The sequence below is a fragment of the Tachypleus tridentatus genome, chromosome 4 (assembly GCF_004210375.1).
Source record: "Tachypleus tridentatus isolate NWPU-2018 chromosome 4, ASM421037v1, whole genome shotgun sequence".
In the NCBI taxonomy this organism is placed as follows: Eukaryota; Metazoa; Arthropoda; class Merostomata; order Xiphosura; family Limulidae; genus Tachypleus; species Tachypleus tridentatus.
In genome coordinates, this window is record NC_134828.1 from 3499482 (window position 1) to 3524767 (window position 25286).

A 25286-nucleotide genomic window follows, 5' to 3' on the forward strand; every position below is an offset into this window, starting at 1 on the left:
CAAGACACAAATCCATTAAATCACACTTCTTACCAACCACAACTGATGACAGTTGATATATATCACGAAACAAATCCATTAAATGACACTTCTTACCAACCAGGGCTGATGACAGTTGATATATATCAAGATACAAATTCATTAAATGACACTTCTTACCAACCAGGGCCGATGACAGTTGATATATATCACGAAACAAGTCCATTAAATGACACTTCTTACCAACCAGGGCTGATGACAGTTGATATATATCACGAAACAAATCCATTAAATGACACTTCTTACCAACCAGGGCTGATAACAGTTGATATACATCAAGGTACAAATTCATTAAATGACACTTCTTACCAACCAGGGCTGATGACAGTTGATATATATCAAGGTACAAATCCATTAAATGACACTTCTTACCAACCAGGGCCGATGACAGTTGATATATATCAAGATACAAATCCATTAAATGACACTTCTTACCAACCAGGGCTGATGACAGTTGATATATTTATCAAGGTACAAATCCATTAAAATGACACTTCTTACCAACCAGGGCTGATGACAGTTGATATAGATCAAGGTACAAATACTTACAAATCAGAAACAAAATATATTAACAATATGTAAACTAAACCCTATCACAACAAAATTTGTATAGCATACACAAGTTTGTATACATGTCTGAACATGTTAAGTATTTATACTATAACTTTTGACACAGTATGTGTATCTTCACAAACTTTGGTAGACTTTTAGTAATGATTACAAGTTTTTTGTACATAAAAATCAAATTTTTTTAATGATGTATATTTAAAAAAGATTTGTGTATGAAAATACTGAGTGTTTCACTACTATTCCAAGTGATAATCGTTTTCATGTTGAGATTAAAAAAATCTCTTCTTTATCCCAAAAATCTCAAATACTATTCATGTAATCTCAATAATCTCCTAAATAAATTTCAAATGTTTGTCTTCAGTACAACTTTTTATTTTGTCTGTTATTTTCTCTACCCTATCTATGTGGGATCTGTCATTTGACCAACCCTGTAACCATCATAAAAAATTAAGAAATAAATATGAATTATGCTTTTTGTCATGCTAGAATGACTACAAATTATAACACAAATGAACAAATGTTTAGGCTAGGTTGTTTAAATCTAATAATTTTATATATTTATTATTTTCTATCATAGTGCCTTCCACTGAAGCAGTGCATCTGCACTCAAGTTATCTTATCCAATAACATAAAACTGACCTTTAGCCTTTACAAAGTGACTCTGTCTTAGCCCTATTTCAGTGGGCTAGCGTTTGGTAACAAAAACAGCCACATTTACATTATTCTAAACATGTATGTAGATTATTACTATTTAGAAATAAACTATTAATCTTATTTCTCTTAAAATATAGAACAATAAATAAAGAAAACGATTATCCTTTATAGCTATGACCTCTAAACTCAGTTGCTGTTTGACACAAATGTCTAAGTCTTTTAAAATTTCATACATGTAGGACACTGAACAAATTTTTGTGGTTTTATATAAACAGTTGAAATACTAAAAATCATAAATAATGATACTGATACCAGAGAATTTCACAATAATTTATTAAACTCAGTAACTAAGGTGTACTTAGATTTTACAAAATAGGAAACTTCTAGTAGACTAAAGATACAACCTATTTTCATGTAATCTTGGTTCAAAAGAAGAGATTATGAATGCTGAGAAAACCACTATGGTGACATTCTAAGCTGTCAATTGGTTATTCATATGTCATATATTAAAGTATGTGTATGAAACGGACCATTTTCAAAAATGTGTTTAATTTAGTACATAATTATCTCAGCAAAAGAGAAAAGATATGAGGTTCTTATTTTATATTCTAGCTTGTTAATATTAGCAGTCTGAGTTTCTAATTAGTACTAAACTATATAGTTAATTTTCTGACACCGCAAACACCTAATTTTAAACAATGTTATATTCAACATACCAAGTGACACATTAAAATCTATATTTAAATGTGTTCTTTAAATATTTAGTTTTAAATTAAGAAATTAACTTGTAGATAATATTAAAGTTTGAATTATAATCTACAATTTGATTCAAAACTTATTGACATAAATTGATAAAATAGCAGTTCAATTACATTTTGAATGAAAGTCAACAAACGTGACATAGACTTTGACCAATGACCCATCAAGAAAGGGTTAAGAGATATAAATGGAAGTCACACAGCTTTGATTAGAGATTTTGAAGAGGTTAATCTAAATAAACTACTCGATCTTCTGTTACGTTGATGGTGTAACAGATTGGTTGTTTGTCTATCTAACTAACAAGCAATGTCAACACCTTTAACATATAATTTAAGTAAAACTTACACTGTTGATTAATAGCAACTCACAAAAGATCACAAAACTTCATACGTACATGCCAGTAGATAAAAGACCATGGTCCTTTAATGTTACTTATTACTTTCAGAAAATCTTCACAGCATCTTCCATTTGATAACCATTTAGAAAGTCTTATTGTATCACATTCCTCCTTCTCTACCTTAAAGAAAACACAACATTCTTTACACATGTTATAACACAAATGTTATATTTCTAATTCACTTTAGGTAATTATAAGATTTCTTACTCATGCAGGATTACATCATTTCTATCTGGCTGGAATTTATACACTTTATAGTCAACAAGTCTACTTGACAAGATAAATATACACAGTAAAAACATATTGAAGTCACATCTAGACCAATGCAACATAATGGGATTTAGATTTTTAACTTGCTAACTGCCAATAGTCATACATGATTATGACAAAATCTTGTTGGCATGTTATACATTTGATACTGTGTTAAATATACAATAAAGTTTTCTTCATTATTCATTAAAACTGTCTCCAAACTTTAGTAGGTATTCTGTTAGCACAATAATTTATCTAATAGATATTAATAAAACATATTATAAATATACAATAAAGTTTTCTTCATTATTCATTAAAACTGTCTCCAAACTTTAGTAGGTATTCTGTTAGCACAATAATTTATCTAATAGATATTAATAAAACATATTATAAATATACAATAAAGTTTTCTTCATTATTCATTAAAACTGTCTCCAAACTTTAGTAGGTATTCTGTTAGCACAATAATTTATCTGATAGATATTAATAAAACATATTATAATTACCCAGCAGGAATAAAGATAATTTTCACTAAAAAAACTGTTATTAGTTCTAAAGTCACATTAATATATGTAAACTATACTGAATTGAGTTATACTGAAGTGGGTAAAGAAAACTGTTTTCGAATATGTAAGTGTAAAAAATTACCAGCTTCAAACACAATATCAAATAGATATAATAGATATTGATATCTTGTGCAGACATTCAACAAAACCACTTGTCTCAAAAGAGGAACTTTTACAAAACTACAGCAGAAATTTGGTCCAATGTGAAAAAAAATTTTTTTTTTTTAATTAAATAAATATATGTATAAATGTTTTCATCATCTGACTTATAAAACTGTTTTATTTTCTATTCAGTTTTCTAATTTAATCATCAATTTAAATTATTGTAGAGATGATGCACAGAACAAAAAGTTAAACACACTACAAGGTTTCAATAAACACAAGGAAACATTTTGATTAAAGTTATGAATAATAAAATATATTTACGAAGATTTAAAACAAAACTTTAGATTTCAAATGTAACATATTCACTACAGGGTAGTAATTACCTCTAATCCTAATCCATGAAATATCTCACCATTCCATAAGAGAACATTTCCATAATTATCTTCATAAGGTTGCTGCACTACAGACGTTCCTCTAAGATGTAGAACAGATGCTAAAAAATAAAGCTTTTACCTTATCTCCAACATGTATTATTCTAGAATTAGTACCATCTGGGCCACGTCTTTTCAAAATACTTTCCTGAAAAAACAAACCATTAAAAAGTATTTATTACTCCGTGGAGACATAAATTATGTTTTTAATTATACATAAATCAAGTTTCTAATTATTCATGTTATTGCACTTTTGATTGCCCAAGTTGAAGCTTGAGTTATTTCAAAATGGATGTATGCAGATTTATTACAGTGCTGATTTTAAAAACTTAGTACGAGTGGTAAAACATCAATCAGACTAAATGTAGTTTTCTCTAACAGTATTTAACAAAAGTAGGATACACCAAAAGCCCATGAAGATGGCAGTGTTATTATAACCCAGTGTAGTTAGTGTTTTCAAGCTTTTGTTTTTTTTATGACCAGTAAGTTTTAAAATTAAAATACATAAAGACTATAAATAAGCATTACATAAAAACAATGTACTAAAGTGTTAGCACTGTTTTGAATGTGACAATACTTCAAAAGTCTCTCGATATCAATAAGGCTCATCTGGTATTCAATAATATTAAACAGGTATTACATCTGAAACTACTCTGACATGTTTTATAATAATTTTATTTTCTAATGGCACTACAATGAGATTATTTATTGTACCTTATTTTACATTTGGTAGATATATGAATTTAAAATGAAAATATTGTAGATTTTACTTGTGAAACTTTATGAATTAGTTACAACAAAACAAAATAACTAGATAATAAACTTTAGATATGTTAAAATATTATCTAGTTATTACATATATATTCATGACAAACACAATTTACAATACAAAATTAATTTACAGAAATGAAAACTTATCTCTAACCAACCTTAAACGATTACAGTAAACAGAGTCTAGCACCAACCTTAAACGATTATGGTAAACAGAGTCTAGCACCAACCTTAACTGATTATGGTATACAGTATCTAGCACCAACCTTAACTGATTACAGTATGTAGTGCCTAGCACCAACCTTAACTGATTACAGTATGTAGTGCCTAGCACCAACCTTAACTGATTACAGTATGTAGTGCCTAGCACCAACCTTAACTGATTACAGTAAACATTGTCTGGCACCAACCTTAACTGATTACAGTAAGTAGTGCCTAGCACCAACCTTAACTGATTACAGTATGTAGTGCCTAGCACCAACCTTAACTGATTACAGTAAACAGTGCCTAGCACCAACCTTAACTGATTACAGTAAACATTGTCTGGCACCAACCTTAACTGATTACAGTAAACATTGTCTGGCACCAACCTTAACTGATTACAGTAAACATTGTCTGGCACCAACCTTAACTGATTACAGTAAACATTGTCTGGCACCAACCTTAACTGATTACAGTAAACATTGTCTGGCACCAACCTTAACTGATAACAGTAAACATTGTCTGGCACCAACCTTAACTGATTACAGTAAACATTGTCTGGCACCAACCTTAACTGATTACAGTAAACATTGTCTGGCACCAACCTTAACTGATTACAGTAAACATTGTCTGGCACCAACCTTAACTTATTACAGTATGTAGTGCCTAGCACCAACCTTAACTGATTACAGTAAACAGCATCTAGCACCAACCTTAACTGATTACAGTATGTAGTGCCTAGCGCCAACCTTAACTGATTACAGTATGTAGTGCCTAGCGCCAACCTTAACTGATTACAGTATGTAGTGCCTAGCGCCAACCTTAACTGATTACAGTATGTAGTGCCTAGCGCCAACCTTAACTGATTACAGTATGTAGTGCCTAGCGCCAACCTTAACTGATTACAGTATGTAGTGCCTAGCGCCAACCTTAACTGATTACAGTATGTAGTGTCTAGCACTAACCTTAACTGATTACAGTAAACAACAGTGTCTAGCACCAACCTTAACTGATTACAGTAAACAGTGCCTAGCACCAACCTTAACTGATTACAGTATGTAGTGCCTAGCACCAACCTTAACTGATTACAGTAAACAGTGTCTAGCACCAACCTTAACTGATTACAGTAAACAGTGTCTAGCACCAACCTTAACTGATTACAGTAAACAGTGTCTAGCACCAACCTTAACTGATTACAGTAAACAGTGTCTAGCACCAACCTTAACTGATTACAGTAAACAGTGTCTAGCACCAACCTTAACTGATTACAGTAAACAGTGTCTAGCACCAACCTTAACTGATTACAGTAAACAGTGTCTAGCACCAACCTTAACTGATTACAGTATGTAGTGCCTAGCACCAACCTTAACTGATTACAGTAAACTGTATCTAACATCAACTGTAACTTGTACAACAATGTTCTGATTAAACTAAGGTATTATTACAAGTTGATTTACAGATTCTATGAAGAGTTTTCTCAAATCCTAACAAACCACCACAGAGAAAAACTGGCATGTAGGAAAACAAGTTTACAGCTGTGAACAAATAACAACAAAAAACAGACAAACAGATGGACACTGGAACCATTTGTCACATTTTAGTAAAGTCTCAAAAATATTGGATCCATATTTTTGGTTCTGTTATTACAGAATTAACAAATGGACTATTGAAAAAAAAATTTTACTATAAAAATCATGAACATAAAATCCAGAAGATATTTGACATCTCAATACTTATTAACATGTGCCAAAATTGAAAATGTATTTAATCTCACAGAATTCAAAAATGGTCTCAAACCAAGTTTATCTCTCTTAGGATTTTCATAGTGAACCTGTAAAATCACCTGAAAACCCAAAATCATTAAAAATATTGGTTTACTTAAGAAGCCATAGCTCTAAGACTCAATATAATACAAAGCTGAAGTTTTGTTTCTAATTTCCTATATATATCAGTTGATAAATCAGCAACTGTTGTAATTAAAAGTATATTAGACTTCCTGTAAAAAAATGTAGCTGCATGCAACTTTTTATGATTTAGCCCTACTTCAGGCCACGGTTTGACCATGTCACCAGTTATTCAGCATTTTCAGATTTTTACCACATTTTCTTACATCTCTGAATATGATCTACAAAACAAATCAGGATGGTGTTCCACCTACTTTGAGTTATAAGTTTTTGAAGTATCCTCTAACCATACGTTGTTTATTTAAAAAAAAAAAATTCAGTTCAGGGTGTGTACTGTGTGCAAATATATCCATACAATTTTGAAACATACCTGTCAGAATTTTACGAATCCCACTGAAATATTGTAACCAGCCTTTCACAATGTTAAATAATGAAGTTGTAAGAAACAAGAAAGAAGTAATCCATTTCTGAACAAGTTTATTGGCACAACTAGTTAGATCACATGGTAATGCAAATATATTGTGCATGTATTACAGTTATGCAGATATGGCTGAGTTTAAGATTCATAATATAGTAAATACAAAGGTAAATCAGACACAAAAAGCACAGTGCTACAACAGGGGATAACTGAGAAAGATTATAGTCACATCAAAATGCAATAATCGTGACAATTAAATGTTTCAAAAACTGCTTTGGTGATAAATTAGCCTTAACAACATCAAATAAACATTGCTTTGTTCAGACAGCTTGAATAAATTTCTGAAATTTGAGTTTGGTTATGTTGAGATCACTTTGACTTAGAACACAGTGGCGAGCACTACTGCCTTGCACGGTAGGTGCACTTATCAGACAAAGAATATGTTGGAAAGGAATCCAGCTTTCATCTTTATGTGACCTTGCAGGCCATGAGAACAGTTAATTTCTTGATTTCTTCATAAATGATACCAACACATCGGAATGTTCATCTGATCTATCTTTTATGTTTCCACATACCATTCATGATAAGCATGCTACATATTTCCTTGGATGATAATTGTCATTGCTATCATTAGACTCTATTTGAGCTGCTGTAGCATCACTTTCACTGTTACTACCAACAGTTACAACTGTGTACACATCATCATCTGATAACCTTCTCATATAGAATGTGTTGGTAGAATAAAGTTATGATGTGACTTAATACCTGCCACAGTTTTGTGTTTTTCATAGTGCTCAAGTAGATCAAACTTTACATAATTCTGCAGGACTGATTCCTGATTGTCAAGAAAGAACTGAATGCCCTGAATGTGGTTCTTTGTCCAATGGTGCATATCAGAGACACTTAATATTTGATAATTTATTATTTTTCACAACTTTGATTTTCTTGAAGATCATGTTCAGAGATGTAAGAATATATGGTAAAGGCTGATTAGAATATTTCAATGGGATTCATCAATTATTTCACAATTGTATGGATATATTTGCACACAGTAACACACCTGAATTGAAGTTGTTTTGTCAAGTAAACAACATATGGTCAGAGGATACTTTAAAAACTTATAACTCAAAAAGTGGGTTGAACACCATTCTGATGTTTTTTTGTAGATCATATTCAGAGATGTAAGAATATATGGTACACATCTGAAAATGCTGAATAACTGATGACATGGTCAAACAGTGGCCTGAAGTAGGGCTATTTTTAGCTAAATCATAAAACGTTGCATGCAGCTACATTTTTTTACAGGAGATCTAATAGACTTTTAATTGCAACAATTGCTGATTTATCAACTGATATGTTATAGGAAATTAGAAAACAAAATTCAGCTTTGTATCATATTAACTCTTAGAGCTGTGGCTTATTAAATAAACCAATATTCTTTACAACTTTGGATTTTCAGGTGATTTTACAGCCTCACTATGAAAATCTTAAGAGAGACAAACTTGGTTTGAGACCATTTTGAATTCTGTGAGATTAATTCAGTCAGTGTAGCAAATTTCAGCCTTCTACCACCATTACTCTTGCAGCTTTAAGCAGCCAAAGTTGCCCATATAATGAACAACTGCCAAAGGTTAGATCAATATCTCTAATAGTTTCTGATTTACAGCTCTGTAAAATTTAAGTAATTTTATTTTATCAATATCTCTAATAGTTTCTGATTTACAGCTCTGTAAAATTTAAGTAATTTTATTTTTATTTTTGGAATTTTTTTAAGGCATTCTGAGGGGATCACCTGGAAAATTATCCAAAATCTGGATGATTTGACATGGAATGGCTCATTAAGGAATCTTCATCTCTATATTCCATATTGATGGACAGGGCAATAGGACTTCAGTGTTATATATAAATATACTTCTGAATGGATCTAAACCTGTAGCCATGTAGTAAAGCATTCCAAACCACTGGGATCACAACGACAATGAAGGCAAGTTTTTCCTCCACCTGAAGAAGTCCAAAGGCAACACTCCAGGCTCAGAATGACAAAATCATGTATGTCTTACCCAGCCAAAGGAATGAAACTCATCTAGTATGGAATTATGAATATATATCCTCACTCCCCAACCAAGTTGGCAGGAGAAATCCAACTATCCTCAGAATTATGGAGAGGATATGAAACACTGTGCTCATCCAAGAACCCAGGATGAGACTGCTTTGTGTTTGAAATTATGAGGAGATAGTGGATCTCCTGAACAACGTATACTAAACTGATACTGATCAAAAAAGGAGGGCTAAGGACTCTCTACCCAGACAGCTTAACATCAAATGTGAGTTAGTATTATAAGTACTGGTGCTCTAACTAACATCTGGAGAAAACATCCAGAGGTCCAGGTAGAAGGACCACAACTCTGCCCTCTTTCACAAGAATGGAGGAAACACCACCCCAGTGACTTGAAACTGAGAGGGATAAAGACTCCCTAGCTCTGCTAGTAGAGTCCGAGAGGTATTAATATGCATTGAGGGTCCTGAGAAACAATGCTCTGGAAACAGTGAAGCAAGTAATTGAACCAAGTTAACTAAATCTGTAAAAGCAAACTGACCTTATTTATTCAGTCCAATGACTGGCAGGGAGTGGCAGGATTACCTTTATATTTACTCACGTTAGTCCATGAGTGGCAGTCCTGCATAATATGGTAATACCATCTGGTTAGGTCCTAGATGATCTTATGGAACAGCTCATTTCTGCAGAGCCTGTTGCAACAAGTAGTAAGTATACTTAAATCAGTTGCTACTGTGGAACTGTATTTATAAAAGCACATCTGTCTGGGTAACACTTGCCATAAAGTGGGATCCAATGGGAAAAAAAAAAAGAGAGGTAAGGGACTTTGGAAAGTAAAAGACAAGAAGAGGAGAAAGAAACTTACTCACCCCTCCTTACAATCTAGCAGATGTGGTCAAAATAGACAGAGTAAGTAAGCAAAAACTCTCAGATGAAGAAACTGCCAGATTGTGTAAATAATGTGAGAGAGAAGTGTTTATAGAAGTCCATGTACCAGCCTTCATGATGTCTTCCATTGGGCAGTTCAATCAGGTAGGAATGTGACAGATCTGATGAGATGTGACTCACAAAAGTTTCCTCACCAGTAAATAAAGTCCATGTACAGGTTACTGACTATTAACCCTTAAATGGCAGCCATCATCAGTTGATGCTACCACCTACAACTTTCCCACTGTTTAAGGGTTAAACATAAAAACAATCATATTTTCATCACACTGACATGCGTATTACAGTTTGTTCTGTGCCTTTTACCTTTTCATTTTAAAAATACTAGCCTAATAAAATCCTTACTTACCTGTATGTGAGTGCAGTGACATGCACAGTTAGTGGTACTCCTGGTTTTTCCATTGCCAGAAACAGATACATGAAGACAGGCAAATATTCCACACATCATGTAAGAAATCTATTACAAAACAAGTTTGAATACTAATTACATGTACCATGCCACAGTTTTGTTCATTTAATGAAACAATTACTGATACATTGTGTAAATCAAAAGAATGAACTATTTCTATGTTATAAATATCTAACATAAAACAGTTTACATTAATTTAGTAACAAAAGAATGAACTATTTCTACGTTATAATTATCTAACATAAAACAGTTTACATTAATTTAGTAACAAAATAATAAACTATTTCTATGTTATAAATATGTAACATAAAACAATTTACATTCTATGTTATAAATATCTAACATAAAACAGTTTACACTAATTTAGTAACAAACATTTGATTCAATTCAATGCTTCAAAGAACATTTCTACCAAATGTACAGCAAAGTCAAAAGACATTAAAAATAGCTTTCATAACTTATGCCAAGGAAAATGCAGTGAGATTAGGTAAAATAGTTAACAACATTTCAAAGACTATTACATCAGTAGCACTAAAACAAATTATCTCAAGAACAATTACTTTACTGAATACTTATATAATTATCACTTCAATTTCTTCCTAATCTTCAGGGTGAAATGGTTTTCTTGTTTGTCACATTCTTATTGTATGACAATGCATCATAGTTGAAACAGTTACTGATCTTAAAAATTTCTGAAAATACATTTCCAATTCATATTCACCTCCACACATTCCTCTCGAGTTTGTGCATTCTGCCAAAGAGATTTGCAAACTACTATCCTCATACAAACTCCCAACTTCTGATGGCATCACCATGTAGCTGAACATTTCACCAACAGCAGTGTGGCACACACCCTTCCACAACTCCCTCTATATTCAAACTTGTGGATCCTCATTCTTTGACAATGCAATGAAAATATGTTTACAAGAAAAGTGGGGAGAATGAATGGGAATAAGTGACTATCAGAAATACAAAATAATACTTCAACACAATAAACAGATTGTCAGATTTCCACTTTGAGATGGTTCAAGGGACTAATACAAAGATTACCTAGAAAAGCTCCCTTCAAAAAGCAACTGAAAAAAGCCCATAGGGTGTTACATCCAATGGTAGGAGCTTCACAGAGGCACACCCAACAGAGACTGCATCTTGTCTCATTCAGGGCACACTCTTCATTCATGCAGAAGAATAGAAGAGACAAAATGGTTGTAAAAACAGGTGGAACAGATACATGGCCATCTCAGAAGTCACACAAGCTGTCTGACAGTCAATACACATAGTGAGGTTGGGGTTTATTTAGACTGTACCTCATGTGTTCACTTTCTCTATCAACATACCCAACAAGTCCAAATCAGCTGAAAGAAGGACATAAGTATTTATATTCACCTGCTATATTGATAGTTCTACAGGTGCCATGTCAACTGCAAGACAAGGAAGTTAAATGAAACTGTATCTGCATTGAATCAACCATCAGTCGCTACAGGCCCCTTCCCTGCTATGGAAGTAGGTTATGTGTATGTTACATGATGTGTTCACCTCAACTCCAATGTAAGTCTCTAATGGTCCTGTGGGGGTCAAGTACCATGTTATTTGTACTACCACTTGACGATCAATTTCTTAAGGTTGCATGCCTGCTATAATATGTTTGTTTTGTCAATATGACGTGGAATGGACTGCTAACAGAGGTACCATTGGTACCCCTGAAGATCGTGATGTATCACAGGTACGTATGCGATATCATCAATACAACAAACTGATGTCACTTCTCACTGTGGAGAAACACTTATTAAAACCCCAGTGGTTAACCTTTCATAATGGGATCAATATAATACAATATCTGTAATATAACTCTTCATACAGCATGTGTACATTCACAAAATTTGGTAGACTTTTAGTAAAGATAATAAATTTTAGTACATAAAAAAAATCACATTTTTAATGAAATATTTTAACTAAAGATTTGTTTGTGAAAACATCAAGTCTTTTTCCCTACGATTCCAAGTGAAAAATGATTTCATGTCATGATTTTAAAAATCTCAAAAATTTTTTTCAGTAAGACTATATTTTATGTTATTTTCTATAGTCTAACTATGTGGGGTCTGTCACTTGACCAAACTTGTAAGAAGTGTAAAGAAATTAGAAAATAAATATGCTTTTTTGTGCTAGAATGACTACATATTATAACACAAAAATACAAATGTTTAGTCTAAGTTGCTTAAGTCTCACAACACTATTTATTTATTATCTTTTTATTATATTGACCTTCCAGACATACTTAGCTAACATTACATAATTTACATGAAATGCAGTGCACATACACTCATGTATCCAATAATATAAAAACTAACCTTTAGTCTTTCTTATCTTGGCTGTATTTTAGTGGACTAGTATTTTGCAATATACAGTCACATTTCAATTATTATACATTATGTATATAGAGAGGGATTATTACTATTTAGAAATAAATTACTGAACTTATTTTTCTTAAAATATAGAATGACAAATTTAAAAGTAAAGCAAACAATTATCTCTTCTTTCTCTGACCTTTGAACTCAGCTGCTGCTAGACGTAAATCGCTAAGCCTTTTAAAATGTTGCATATAGAGGATATCAAACAATTTTTACAGGTTTTACATACACAGATAAATAACCAAAAAATCCTAAATAACTACACTGATACCACAGAACTCCATTATAATTTAATAAGGTTAATAACTAAGATGAATTTAGATTTTAAAAAAATATGAAACTTTGAGCAGACTAAGACACTTCCTTCAAATCTTGGTCCAAAAGAACATGACAGCCTTTTCACAAACGACAACAGCTGACAAAACCATTAGGATGACATTCTGTTGATTGGTCATTCACATGTTATGTATTACAGTAAGTATATATAAGAGACTTTTCAAAAACAGGAGATGAATGGGGCTACTGTGTTTTATTAAATACATATGCCACATCTCAGCAAAATAAAAAGATACAAGGTTCTAATTTTATATTCTAACTTGTTAATATTAGTAATTTGAGTTCCTATTTTGTACAAAACTAAAGACTTAGAATTTTGACATCACAAACATCTCAATTTAAACTGTTGCATCCAGTATATGATATGACTCACTAAAATCAATATTTAAGTCTGTTCTTTTAATATTTATTTTCAAATTAAGAAATTAACTCACATACAATATTTAAGTTTGAATTATAATCTATAGTTTAATTTCAAACGTATTAACATAAATTCATAAAATAGTAGTTCAATAAAGTTTTGAATACAAATCAGCAAATGCAATGGCATGACCTTTGACCTGTGAACCTTCAAGAAAGAGTTAAGTCACACATAATCTACCACCCACACACCTTGGAACTGAAAAGTGGCAAGGGTCTCCCATGCTCCACTCCATGTGGGGAGGGGAAGAAAATTCACAGAGAGGAGACCAAGAGAATGTATCCAGATCCTCATTCTCCATCAACCTTTCATTTCAGAAGATTTTTTACTGGAAACAGGTGAGCAGAAACACCAATCTGGTACAAGCTTTTTCCATGACAGTCCATAGAATGGATAGTCTTGATCAGACAAGAAAATTAATACAGGTATGTGTAGTTATGCATGTGTGTGTGTTATATATATATATATATATATATATATATATATATAGAGAGAGAGAGAGAGAGAGAGACCATGTGATCTTGTGGAACAGCCAATATCACAGTGAGACTTGTAAAGCAAGGATGTATGATATGAACGCTTGTTATTATGCTGACTCGATAAAGATTTGGGGTAAGTATACCATGAGTGGCAACACTTGCTACCTAGTAGGATCCTATACCACAGTATAACTTGTACTTTTAATTATATATTACATTATTTAAATTTATTTTATGACGAATTAAAATTTTACTGACAGCATAATTTCTGGAGTTGTGCGATGCCACTGCTGTTACTAGTACCATATACGAATAATAATAATTTACTTTTGTACAACAATCATTTCTTACCTTTCGTTTTGTAGTCACTATAGGTAAGTTATACTAAGATGTAATATTAATAATTTCAGATATACAAACAGTACAAGCTATTGTACAACTCGTTATGCCAATGTTTAAAAACTTGTGTGAATTCGTTTTAAGTTCAATGTTGTCAGACTTCAGACCTTATAAGTTATATTTTATCAAAGAATAATATTAACCGCTATAAACATAATGTACGAACACCTTACCTTCCGTTATTCAATAGTCTGCCATTAATTGCCCCGGCAACTACCTTAACGCCGTCTACAAAAAAGAGAACCGTCAAACATAAAAAAAAAAAAAGTATAAATTTAACTTGAAACCTTTCAAAAGGTTATGAAAATAAGCTAAACATCTTATATATAGTTTCCTTGTTTTTAAGGTTTTACAAGACTAAACAAAAATACGTATCAATAATTTTTTTCTTGGTACAATATGTTTATGGTTTTATCACTATTAGACATTTTACTATTATAAACAGAATTCCCTTTGTTATAACAATTAAGATAAAATTGAGATTTACTATTCTAGCGTTGAGGCCGGCTTTGCAATATTCATTGGTTTGGTTTGTTTTGAATTTCGCGCAAAGCTACATGAGGGCTATCTGCGCTAGCCGTCCATAATTTAGCAGTGTAAGGAGGAAAGGCAGCTAGTCGTCACCACTCACCGCCAACTATTGTACTACTCTTTTACCAATGAATAGTGGTATTGACCGTCACATTAAAACTCCCCACTGCTGAAAGGGCGAGCATCTTTTATGTGAGGAAGGTTCGAACCCACGACCCTCGAATTAGAAGTCGAGCGCCAATACGAATTTATACTTATCTTGCATATTAGCTTTAAATAATTCGTAAAAACAATATTGGATTGATTTAGTAATATGTTCATATACCATTACATGCATGTCTATTATTGTTCCAGAGTCAGGCACCTTGTTTTGATCACAAAACACTTGCCCTCCCCCAGTGGCTCAGCGGTATATCTGCGGACTTACAACGCTAAAAATCGGTTTTCGATACCCGTGGTGGGCAGAGCACAGATAGCCAATTGTGTAGCTTTATGCTTAATTCAAAAAAACACAAGGCACTCGATTCCATATTTTAAATTTTAAATTCAACTTAAGTCAACATTCAAAACTTCATAAATATAAACGCTTATTGTAAAGATATTTTTATTTTACTCTCTTATCCTGAACGACACCTAAATAAACTTTGACTCCTCTTTCTATACAGAAACATCCTTAAGAAGAGGGGAAGAGTTTTTATGCAATAAAGTGTTTGTTTGTTTTTGAATTTCACACAAAACTACAAGAGGGTTGTTGTTTTTAATTAAGCACAAAGCTACACAATGGGCTATCTGTGCTTTGACCACCACGGGTATCGAAACCCGATTTTTAGCGTTGTAAGTCTGCAGCCATACCGCTGAGCCAGTGGGGAGGGGGCTACAAGAGGGCTATCTGCACTAGTTGTCTTTAATTTAGCAGTGTAAAACTAGAGGGAAGGCAGCTAGTCTTCACCACCCACCACCAACTCTTGGGCTACTCTTTCACCAACGAATAGTGGGATTGACTGTTACATTATAACGCCCCCACGGCTGAAAGGGCGAGCATGTTTGGTGTGACTGGGATTCGAACCCGCGGCCCTCAGATTACGAGTCGCACGCCTTAACCGATAAATAAATAATTAGAAATTTTTATAATTTTATTACTTTCACAGACACTTTTTCTGACAGTGCATAACAGGTCTAATGTAAATATACTGAGAGGCATTAAAAACGCAACAACGTACCTACAGTTAAACAATTTTAATACGTTAGGTTAAACATAGGTTTTGAATGTACATGTCATGAAATCATCATGTATTTGCACTACACAATATTCAAATTTGATTAGAAACTGCACACAAACAGTTTAATCAGGAGTTCAACGTCCAGAACACTAATAACGGGTTTGTCCTCCATTCCCCGCCATGAGAGCCTGGATCTTGTGTGGCGTGGATGTCACCAGATTGTAAATCTGCCTCTAGGAGATGATTGGCCACTCAGCCAGAAGTGCTGGACGTAGTTCAGCGAGAGAGCTTGGGGCAGGATCCCGATGACGGATGCATTGATCCAAAATGTCTCAGAGATGCTCAATGGGATTCATATCGGGCGAATATGGAGGCCAGTCCAGAACATTCACATTGTTCTCATTCAAACAATTTGTACACACCATTGCCGTGTACGGACGTGCATTGTCGTGTACGAAGGTGCGTCCCAAAGTGTGCCACGACTCTGTCATTAGCATCCCGACCACCTGATCTCTGATTTCTTGCATCAGTCGTGGCATCTTTCTTTGTGGTGTAATTAAACTTTTGAAGCCCGGCATGTTATAGGCTGAAGGAACAGTGTGTACTGTATACAAAAGTTTTTCCGTACTCTCACATTACGTACAACAGCAAGGATGGATAACGTTTGACCGGTTTAAATACTGACACGTGATCACACTGATTAAAATGATCTGAACTACTGAATTGTTTTCACAGAATACTCATGATTAAAACTCAGGCGTGTTTGCACCGTTATTACTCAACTTGTATGAAACAACTCATTTCATTACTTGTTGCATTTTTAATGCCGCTCAGTATAGATTTCAATCAATATACGATTTATAAAAAATATTGATGAGTCACTTAAGATACAATTGTTTTATATATTTCTACTTCGAGCTTTGTACATCGGGAACATTAATCAAAACAAGATGAAAGAACGTGTGTTTTTGTGTGATATACTTATTAGTTATCGAATATTTGTGGTTTTGTTTCTAACAATGAATTATTCATATTTCATACGTCACCATTTAACACAGTGCATTTTGTGCAACGATGTAGTGCCCACTTTAATTAATTTGAGTATTAAATATTAACCATTTCTGAACTTGTTTCATTTTGAAAAGGCCCAACAGGGCTAGGTGGGTTAAGGCATTCGACTCATAATCTGAGGGTCACGGGTTCGAATCCCCATCACACCAAACATGTTCGCCTTTTCAGCCGTGGGGGCGTTATAATGTCACGGTCAGTTCCACTATTCGTTGGTAAAAAAGTAGCCCAAGAGTTGGCGGTGAATGGTGATGAGTAGCTGCCTTTCCTCTAGTCTCAGTGCTAAATTAGGGACGGCTAGCACAGATAGCCCTCGTGTAGCTTTGCGCAAAATTCAAAAACAAGCATTAGAAGCAATGCGACTGAGGCGTTTAAGATTGTTAGGGAAATGATGGTGTTAATGTATTATATTTTTCATATCTAATTGTGTCAATGTTAAGACTAGGAAACAAATTTTTGCATGGTAGTATCGAGTTAATTTCAACTAACACAGCTTTATTTGTTCAAAGATGGTTTGCCTTTGGAAAGGGCTGCCTTCAAATGTGGTAAATGTCTTTCACTTAAGATAAAGCTTGATAAATATTTTATTGTTAAGGGTTGGCCTTTAGTTTAGTTTAGTAGATAGGATAGCCTAGATGAACCAAAAGATCCATCGTTGTTCTTCAATGTTATGTTAGCTAAAGAGGGCATGTTGTTGAATTTGCCCACTAAATTCACAGATTTTCTATAATAGGATATCTTTGATTAAATTTTGAAACTTTATTTGGTACTGGACTTTGCTAGGGTACTTTAGGAAGGCCCTTCATCTACAGATGAAGCACTTTTTGTCGTGTTAATAGTAGACCAAATAGATTTTCCCATTTCATTTTTTTTTTAAATGGAGTTTTAAATTGGAATTCTTGGGTGTATGCAGAAACAGGTAAAACTAGCTTAATCTTCGCATTTACCCGTTCGTTTTGCCAAAATTTTATTCTGTCACTTCTTTGATTTTGTTGTTACAATCTACTCGTACCTGATAATGCCTTTCTGTATTTCGCTTTTCACTTTCTAGGTGTCGTTTTGTGCTTCTTCCATTTTGCTATTGTAATTTCTTTGATCATCTCTACACGCTTACGTCAATCTTATATTTGTTAATTGACTTAAATGGATTACAACAATGAATATACGAAGTCTGTTTGTTTTCGGAATTTCGCACAAAGCTACTCGAGAACTATCTGTGCTAGCCGTCCCTAATTTAGCAGTGTAAGACTAGAGGGAAGGCAGCTGGTCATACCCACCGCCAACTTTTACCAACGAATAGTGGGATTGACCGTCACATTATAACGCCCCCACGGCTAAGAGGGCGAGCATGTTTGGCCCGACCACGGCGCGAACCCGCGACCCTCGGATTACGAGTCGCACGCCTTACGCGCTTGGCCATGCCAGGCCACTATACGAAGTCAATCAATGACTTTTCTAATTACTCATCCACTACTCAATTGACCACTTAACCAAACGTAGTGTTTACTTGTATGTATGACAACCACACACATTTTAGCCGGCGCAGATAGCTTAGTTGCTTTGCGCCATAAAACACCAAACCAACCAACTGGATCTTAGTCACATGGTTTCTAGTTTGCACCTAAACTAAAGCTATAATTTACAACAATAGGAAACGTTCCACTTTAAAAACATGCTTATCATCCCGTCAATTGATATCTGATTGCATAAGAAAGCAACACGAGAGATAATTTGCACGTGAACACACAAACGAACAAATCTAATTTGCAACAGATACCTTTCGTCGAAAATGAGTAAAATGTTTGATTTTGGGTAAATAAAATAAGAAAGTTTCTCAATTATAACAACGTGATTATTCTTCCCATATTTTCATTTTTTTTTATAATTTTCTTGCACATTCGCTTTTCTATTAAATTCGATCTAATTCATCATATAAATTTTGAACTGATCACGGAACAGGATAAATGCATAGCTTAAATATACTACATGGTTAAAAGTATGCGGACACCAGACCATCACACCCAATGTTGAACATCTTATTCCAAAACATTAATTTGGAGTTGGTCCCTCTTTTTATGCTGTAACAGCCTACACTCTTCTGGGAAAGCTTTTCACTACATTTTGGAACATGGCTGAGGGGATTCACTCCTATTCATCCACAAGAGCATTAGTGAGATCGGGCACTGATGCTGGGCGAGAAGGCCTGGCTCGCAGTCGGCGCATTAATTCATCCCAAAGGTGTTCGATGTGGTTGAAGTCAGAGCTCTGCACAGGCAAGTCAAGTTTTTCCATACCACCCTCACCAAACCATGTCTTTCTGGACCTCGCTTTGTGCACAGGGACATTGTCACACTGAAACAAAAACGGGCCTTTCCCAAACTGTTGCCACAACGATGGAAACACAAAATTCTCCAGAATGTCACTGTATGCTGCAGCATTAAGATTTCCCTTCACTGGAACTAAACAGCAGCCCAAACCATTGTACCTCCTCCACAAAACTTTACAGTCACCACTATGCATTCAGGCAGGTAGCGTTCTTCTGGCATCTGCCAAACCTAGATTCGTCCATCAGACAGCCAGATAGTGATGCGTGGTTTATCACTCCAGAGAACCCCTTTCCACTGCTCCAGAGTCCAATGGCAGTGTGTTTTACACTTCTCCAGCTAACGCTTGGCATAGCGCATGGTGATCTTAGGCTTGTATGCGGCTGCTCAGCCATGGAAACCCATTTCATGAAGTTCCCAAAGAACAGTTCATGTGGTGAAGTTGCTAATAGAGGCAATATGTAACTCGGTAGCGAGTGTTCCAACGGTGGACAGACGATTTTTACGCGCTTCATCACGCGGCGGTCCCGTTCTGTGAACTTTGGTTGCCCTACCTTTTTGTGGCTGAGCTGTTGTTGCTTCCAGAAGTTTCCAGTTCATAACAGCACTTACAGTTGACCGGGCAGCTCTAGCATGGAAGAAATTTGTCGAACTGACTTGTTGGAAAGATGGCATCCTATGATAGTGCCCCGTTGAAAGTTACTGAGCCCTTCAGAACGACCTTTTCCACTGCCAATGTTTGTCTACGAGATTGTATGGCTGTATGGTTGATTTTATGCACCTGTTAGTAATGAGTGCGGCTAAAAGAGCCGAACCCACTAATTAAAAGGGGTGACGACGTACTATTGGCCATGTGTATTTTCTTTGAGCTTTTAAGCTGAAATGATATGGAAGTTTACCTACTCCAACGTTTAAAAGCTAATTTTAACAAATAAAAAGAAAACTCATTTTAAAATATTAATTACTTTAGTAATGATGCATCAATTAATATCTGGAGATTTAAAAATTACTCTATTATTGGTTTCATCAGTTTTAACATGAATATAATATCGCCTACCTTCTTCAAGTATGCCATCTAATCAAACAATTTCATCTTCACATAAAACTACAGAATTTATGGTATTTCACAAGAGTAGTGATAAAATTAGATTGTTAACGTTCTACAGTTAGAGTTTCTCAATATTTTACGATAATTACCTGGATGTTATCTGTTTACTTAAGTACTTACTGTACTCTCTACCAATCTCCGAACATATTGCCTAAAACGTTGAACTTTATCATTACATCATACAGGGTGTTCGGAAATTCACTTTGCAGTTTTTCTTTTAATAAATATACAAGTGCACAGTGACTTTCCGAACACCTTGTATTATTTCGTGTCTCGTCAAATGTAGTAACTGTGAAGGAAAACCTAAGAGAACAGAAATGGTGCCAAATGCAATGTTTTCTGGACAGCCTGTTTTCTAAGTTACCACAGCTTAATATTATGATATATCAGCCAATTAACCATTATCTGTATTAAAAAAGTAAACATTATATAAAGCATCTATGCCCAATGTATCAATCACTAAATCTGTCGAGGAAAAATGTGAAAGCCATTTTTCAATTGTATTTCAGTGATGTCAATGTTAGAAGCATTTGTGGAGTTTTGGACCTGTTAATATGCAAAATATTTAACGAGAGCCTTTATTCAACCTCATGAAAGCCACACTGATGCTGATATATAAGAAAATAATTCGAATTGCGAAGGTTTTCAAATATTAGTTTAAGACCTCCTTGTGTAGCTCAGTATATGGTTTTCATACGATTTTTAACAGTTGGCGACTAATTTCAACAATTAACAGATTGTTGTTGTTGTAATTACGCTATACAATGGACTAGCTGTGCTCTGTCCCACACGGGGATCAAAACCCAGTTTCTAGCATTGCAAGCTGCTGTGCCACTGGGAGGCATTAACAGATAAAACACTTGTTTTAAAATATGTTCCAAAGTTGTCAAACGTACATACAAACAATTCTTTAGACATGTTATCACAGTATAAGCTAGTTTTAAATATTTTACTGATTAGACGTTGGTATATCTTTTACCTGATTGTCAGTCACTTCTTCACTGATGTTGATGATCTTAAAGACTATCTTCTATAAGAAAGTCACTGTCTTCAGGTTCTGCTTCTGTGACAGATACAACTGCCATGTCCAATTGTGCCACAACAGATGTTAGGTCTTTACAATCAAAGTACAACTTCAACATATGGGCGTGATAGATCTTGATTATTCTGTCTTTTATTTTATAGTACATTCTATTGATAACTTGTACTTTAAAATGTCCTTTTTTACTACAAGATGAGCTTGTTGTTGACTGTGGGTAGAACTAAAACCATTTGTCTGACCAGTAGTGCCACATCTCCATGCACTAGTCCATCACAAAACCTGTCACTGCAGTATGAAGAAACTGCCAAAAGGTGACTATATCGACGTTTCAAAAACGTTTCTTGAAATTATAATGGAAACTTTGACAGTTCCACCGTATCAAAGTGGCCATATTTACTTAGATGGAGGAGAAATTAGCAGAGATATTCTGTTTTCTACCACATATTTTTCTTTATTAAAAGGAGGTCTATCAACCTCCATTGATCATGCTCCAGGTTGACAGGGCAGGTCTTTGTTAGAGGATAAATAATCCAGTAACCGAGGGTGTGAATGAATAATTGTTTGACATCTCAGGACCACAGAAAATGGACCAAAGGAAATTCCAGAATATGGAGTCAAAGGGCATGGATCTAGGGAGCCACTGGAAGGAGTGGTGGGGACAGATATAAAGAGTAAACACAGACTTGGCAACTCACTTAACCATGGAGGGCAAAATATTCTTCATGTATTTAGAAAATGACTGTTGAAGGCACAAAGAGATTTGTTCTTCCATTGCTGCACTGGGAGTGCAATAACATATGTCCGAGATGGAGTTGTGAACATTAACTTTTGAGCCTTGGGGTAGATGTTTAGCTTTTAATGTTGCACATCTTTCACCTCCACCCCTTTAGCGCAGGAACAAAAGTATGAAAAGATGTGAACCACTGCAGCTAACAGTGTTTCCAGGATACATTCATAGCTGTCATGGTCTTTGCCACCACAACAAGCACATGTTAAAGAACCATGATACAATGTTTTCGAGTGACTGAGCCACTGACACTGGAAACATCCATGAGGGTTGGGAAAGTATGACCATACCTTATGGTTCAGATAACCTGCCTTGACTGTGGCAGAGTGGATGTGGTGATGTGTCAAAATTAGAACATTATCAAACAGCATAATGCCATCTTTGCAAATGGAGATTCAGTGCACCACAAACGCCTTGGCTGTAAAATCCAGCGATGATCTCAGACTTTCGAATGTTCTTCCAGTTCCTCTTAACAATAACTCCTCCTAAGGAATTGAGAGTAACATGTGGAGTAACCACAATGCTCAATGCTCTTTGAATTCAGTTTGGTATGTTGCAGTGAAAATGTTTCCATCACAATGACTCCAGAGTGCAACTTTCTTACTGATTTGGAGGAGCCAGCAAGCCCCTATAATCCATTTTGAATGAAAAATGGAGACACCTGCCCTAAGGATTTCTCATATAAATCAATGCAAAATGAGAAATTTATGTATAGATAACGACTTTAACGGTGACTATGCAGAGTCATCCATGAGTGGTTGTATTCCGATAATCTGTTTCTAATTCATGAATGGGGTATTCTTAATAAATGGAATATATTTCAGTGCTCACTGTTCCTACCCATCATGAGGAGATGCATTGTAATGCTAAACAAGGACACTGCAGAAATGCCAGGGTTTCATAAGCACTATACCTAAACACCAACATCAGACAATGTCTGAAACACCTGTTAAGTGCGTTCAACACAGGTACTTGGTTAGCCCTATCCCAAATGGATTAGCTGATTGACCCTAGGGGCCATCACCCCAAGGCTGCACATCTACAGTAATTCAGAACCAAAGTGGTATGTCAGGGTTGGACCCTCAATCACTAGGATCCTTCTCCTCCCCTTCAGGAGTCACCATACACAGCAAACACAAATAGAATTCCACTTGAGAGGTCATGATTGGTGGACTCTTGTTTCTGCTCAGTGACTCCTGGTTTCAACTTTAACTGGTTATACTTGGACTTGCCAGTTACACTTTCTTCAGGGGATTTCATATACTGTTCTGTCACCTTGGTGATCCCATCCACAATTTTCAATGTTTTTTCCTTCAAGAATAATGAGATGTAAGTTAAGTCCTTGATTTATGAGCTGTTAATGTATTAGAAGATTTATTAGTCCCTCAAAATGATTTATTTTCACACTTGGCAATACCAGTCTGCCTTATCAAGTATTGCCATAGTCATACCACAAACTGAAATACTGTTTCTCAAGTATCATGTTTAACTTATCTGTATTTCTGGTGAAAACCTTCCTTTTTAAGTTCACAGCATTTCAGAAAGGCAACTTTAACTTGCCACAGCCCATGGCATCTTCTGACATTATGTCTGCATACTTTTAAGCCTTTTCCTGTGTAAAGTGGGCTGAGATAGACTGACCAGTTACCAGTTCCAGTTCTGACTTTAAATGAAGAGTTCATACTTATGAAGAAAGCATTCATTCTATCTTTCTATTCATAAAATTTAAGCAGCTTGGATTGACTCGCCCCGATTGTCATTGTCGGGTCCATCTTTCTGTCAGGTGATCCTGGCAATCTCATTTTGTGCAACTTTCTGTTTCAAATCTCTGTTTTTCTTTCTCTCTTCTCTAATTCTTGTTGTTGTTGCTTAACAAACTAGTACATCACCATCTTTTAGCCCAAGGTTGTATAACATAACTGTAATCTTTGCATTATTTTAACAATATAACAGCTGTGTATATACAGGTCTACTTCTACTGTTGTTACTGCCTTCTACCACCGTATAATCTTCGCTGACTCACCACTGTTAGCTTTATTAAGGGTTATGATTATTTACAGTAGGTGTCTGACTTTGTGGTAATACATTTCAACAATAAATAGATAACAATAATTGTTAAACAAGACAAATGTTCATACAAAACAATTCTTTACAATACATGTTACCACAGTAGAATCTAGCTTTAAATAATTCACGTTTTCATCAAAGTCCTTGCAGACTTGTTCAGTTACTTTAGAACCCAACTGATAAGACAAATTGTTTCTCTCCTGTGTTACCACAAAATCAGTGATAAATTCACTTACATTACCCCATGGACTACCATAGCTGCCTCCAGAGCTTTAAATAATTTGCTTTTACTTCAGAAGTTCACACAGGGTGGTCGAGTTACTTCAGAACCAAACTAACAAGATTAATTATTACTCTATATATCTGTTGTTACAATACATTGAACCTTCAGAAGTTCACACAGGGTGGTTACTTCAGAACCAAACTAACAAGATTAATTATTACTCTATATCTCTGTTGTTACAATACATTGAACTTCAGAAGTTCACACAGGGTGGTTGAGTTACTTCAGAACCTAACTAACAAGATTAATTATTACTCTATATCTCTGTTGTTACAATACATTGAACCTTCAGAAGTTCACACAGGGTGGTTGAGTTACTTCAGAACCTAACTAACA

The 25286-nt window shown here is 34.6% G+C and overlaps 1 protein-coding gene across 1 annotated transcript in view; it reads right to left on the reverse strand.

The window, feature by feature from the left end:
• Positions 1-20338, reverse strand: part of LOC143249998 (asparagine synthetase domain-containing protein 1-like) — a 46047-nt gene extending 25709 nt beyond the window's left edge. Inside the window, 6 exon segments of the mRNA XM_076500633.1 lie at positions 2417-2539; positions 3726-3848; positions 10418-10525; positions 16694-16857; positions 19643-19768; positions 20218-20338. Coding sequence (XP_076356748.1) covers positions 2417-2539; positions 3726-3848; positions 10418-10525; positions 16694-16857; positions 19643-19768; positions 20218-20338 — 765 coding nt within the window.
• Positions 20339-25286: the final 4948 nt, after the last annotated feature.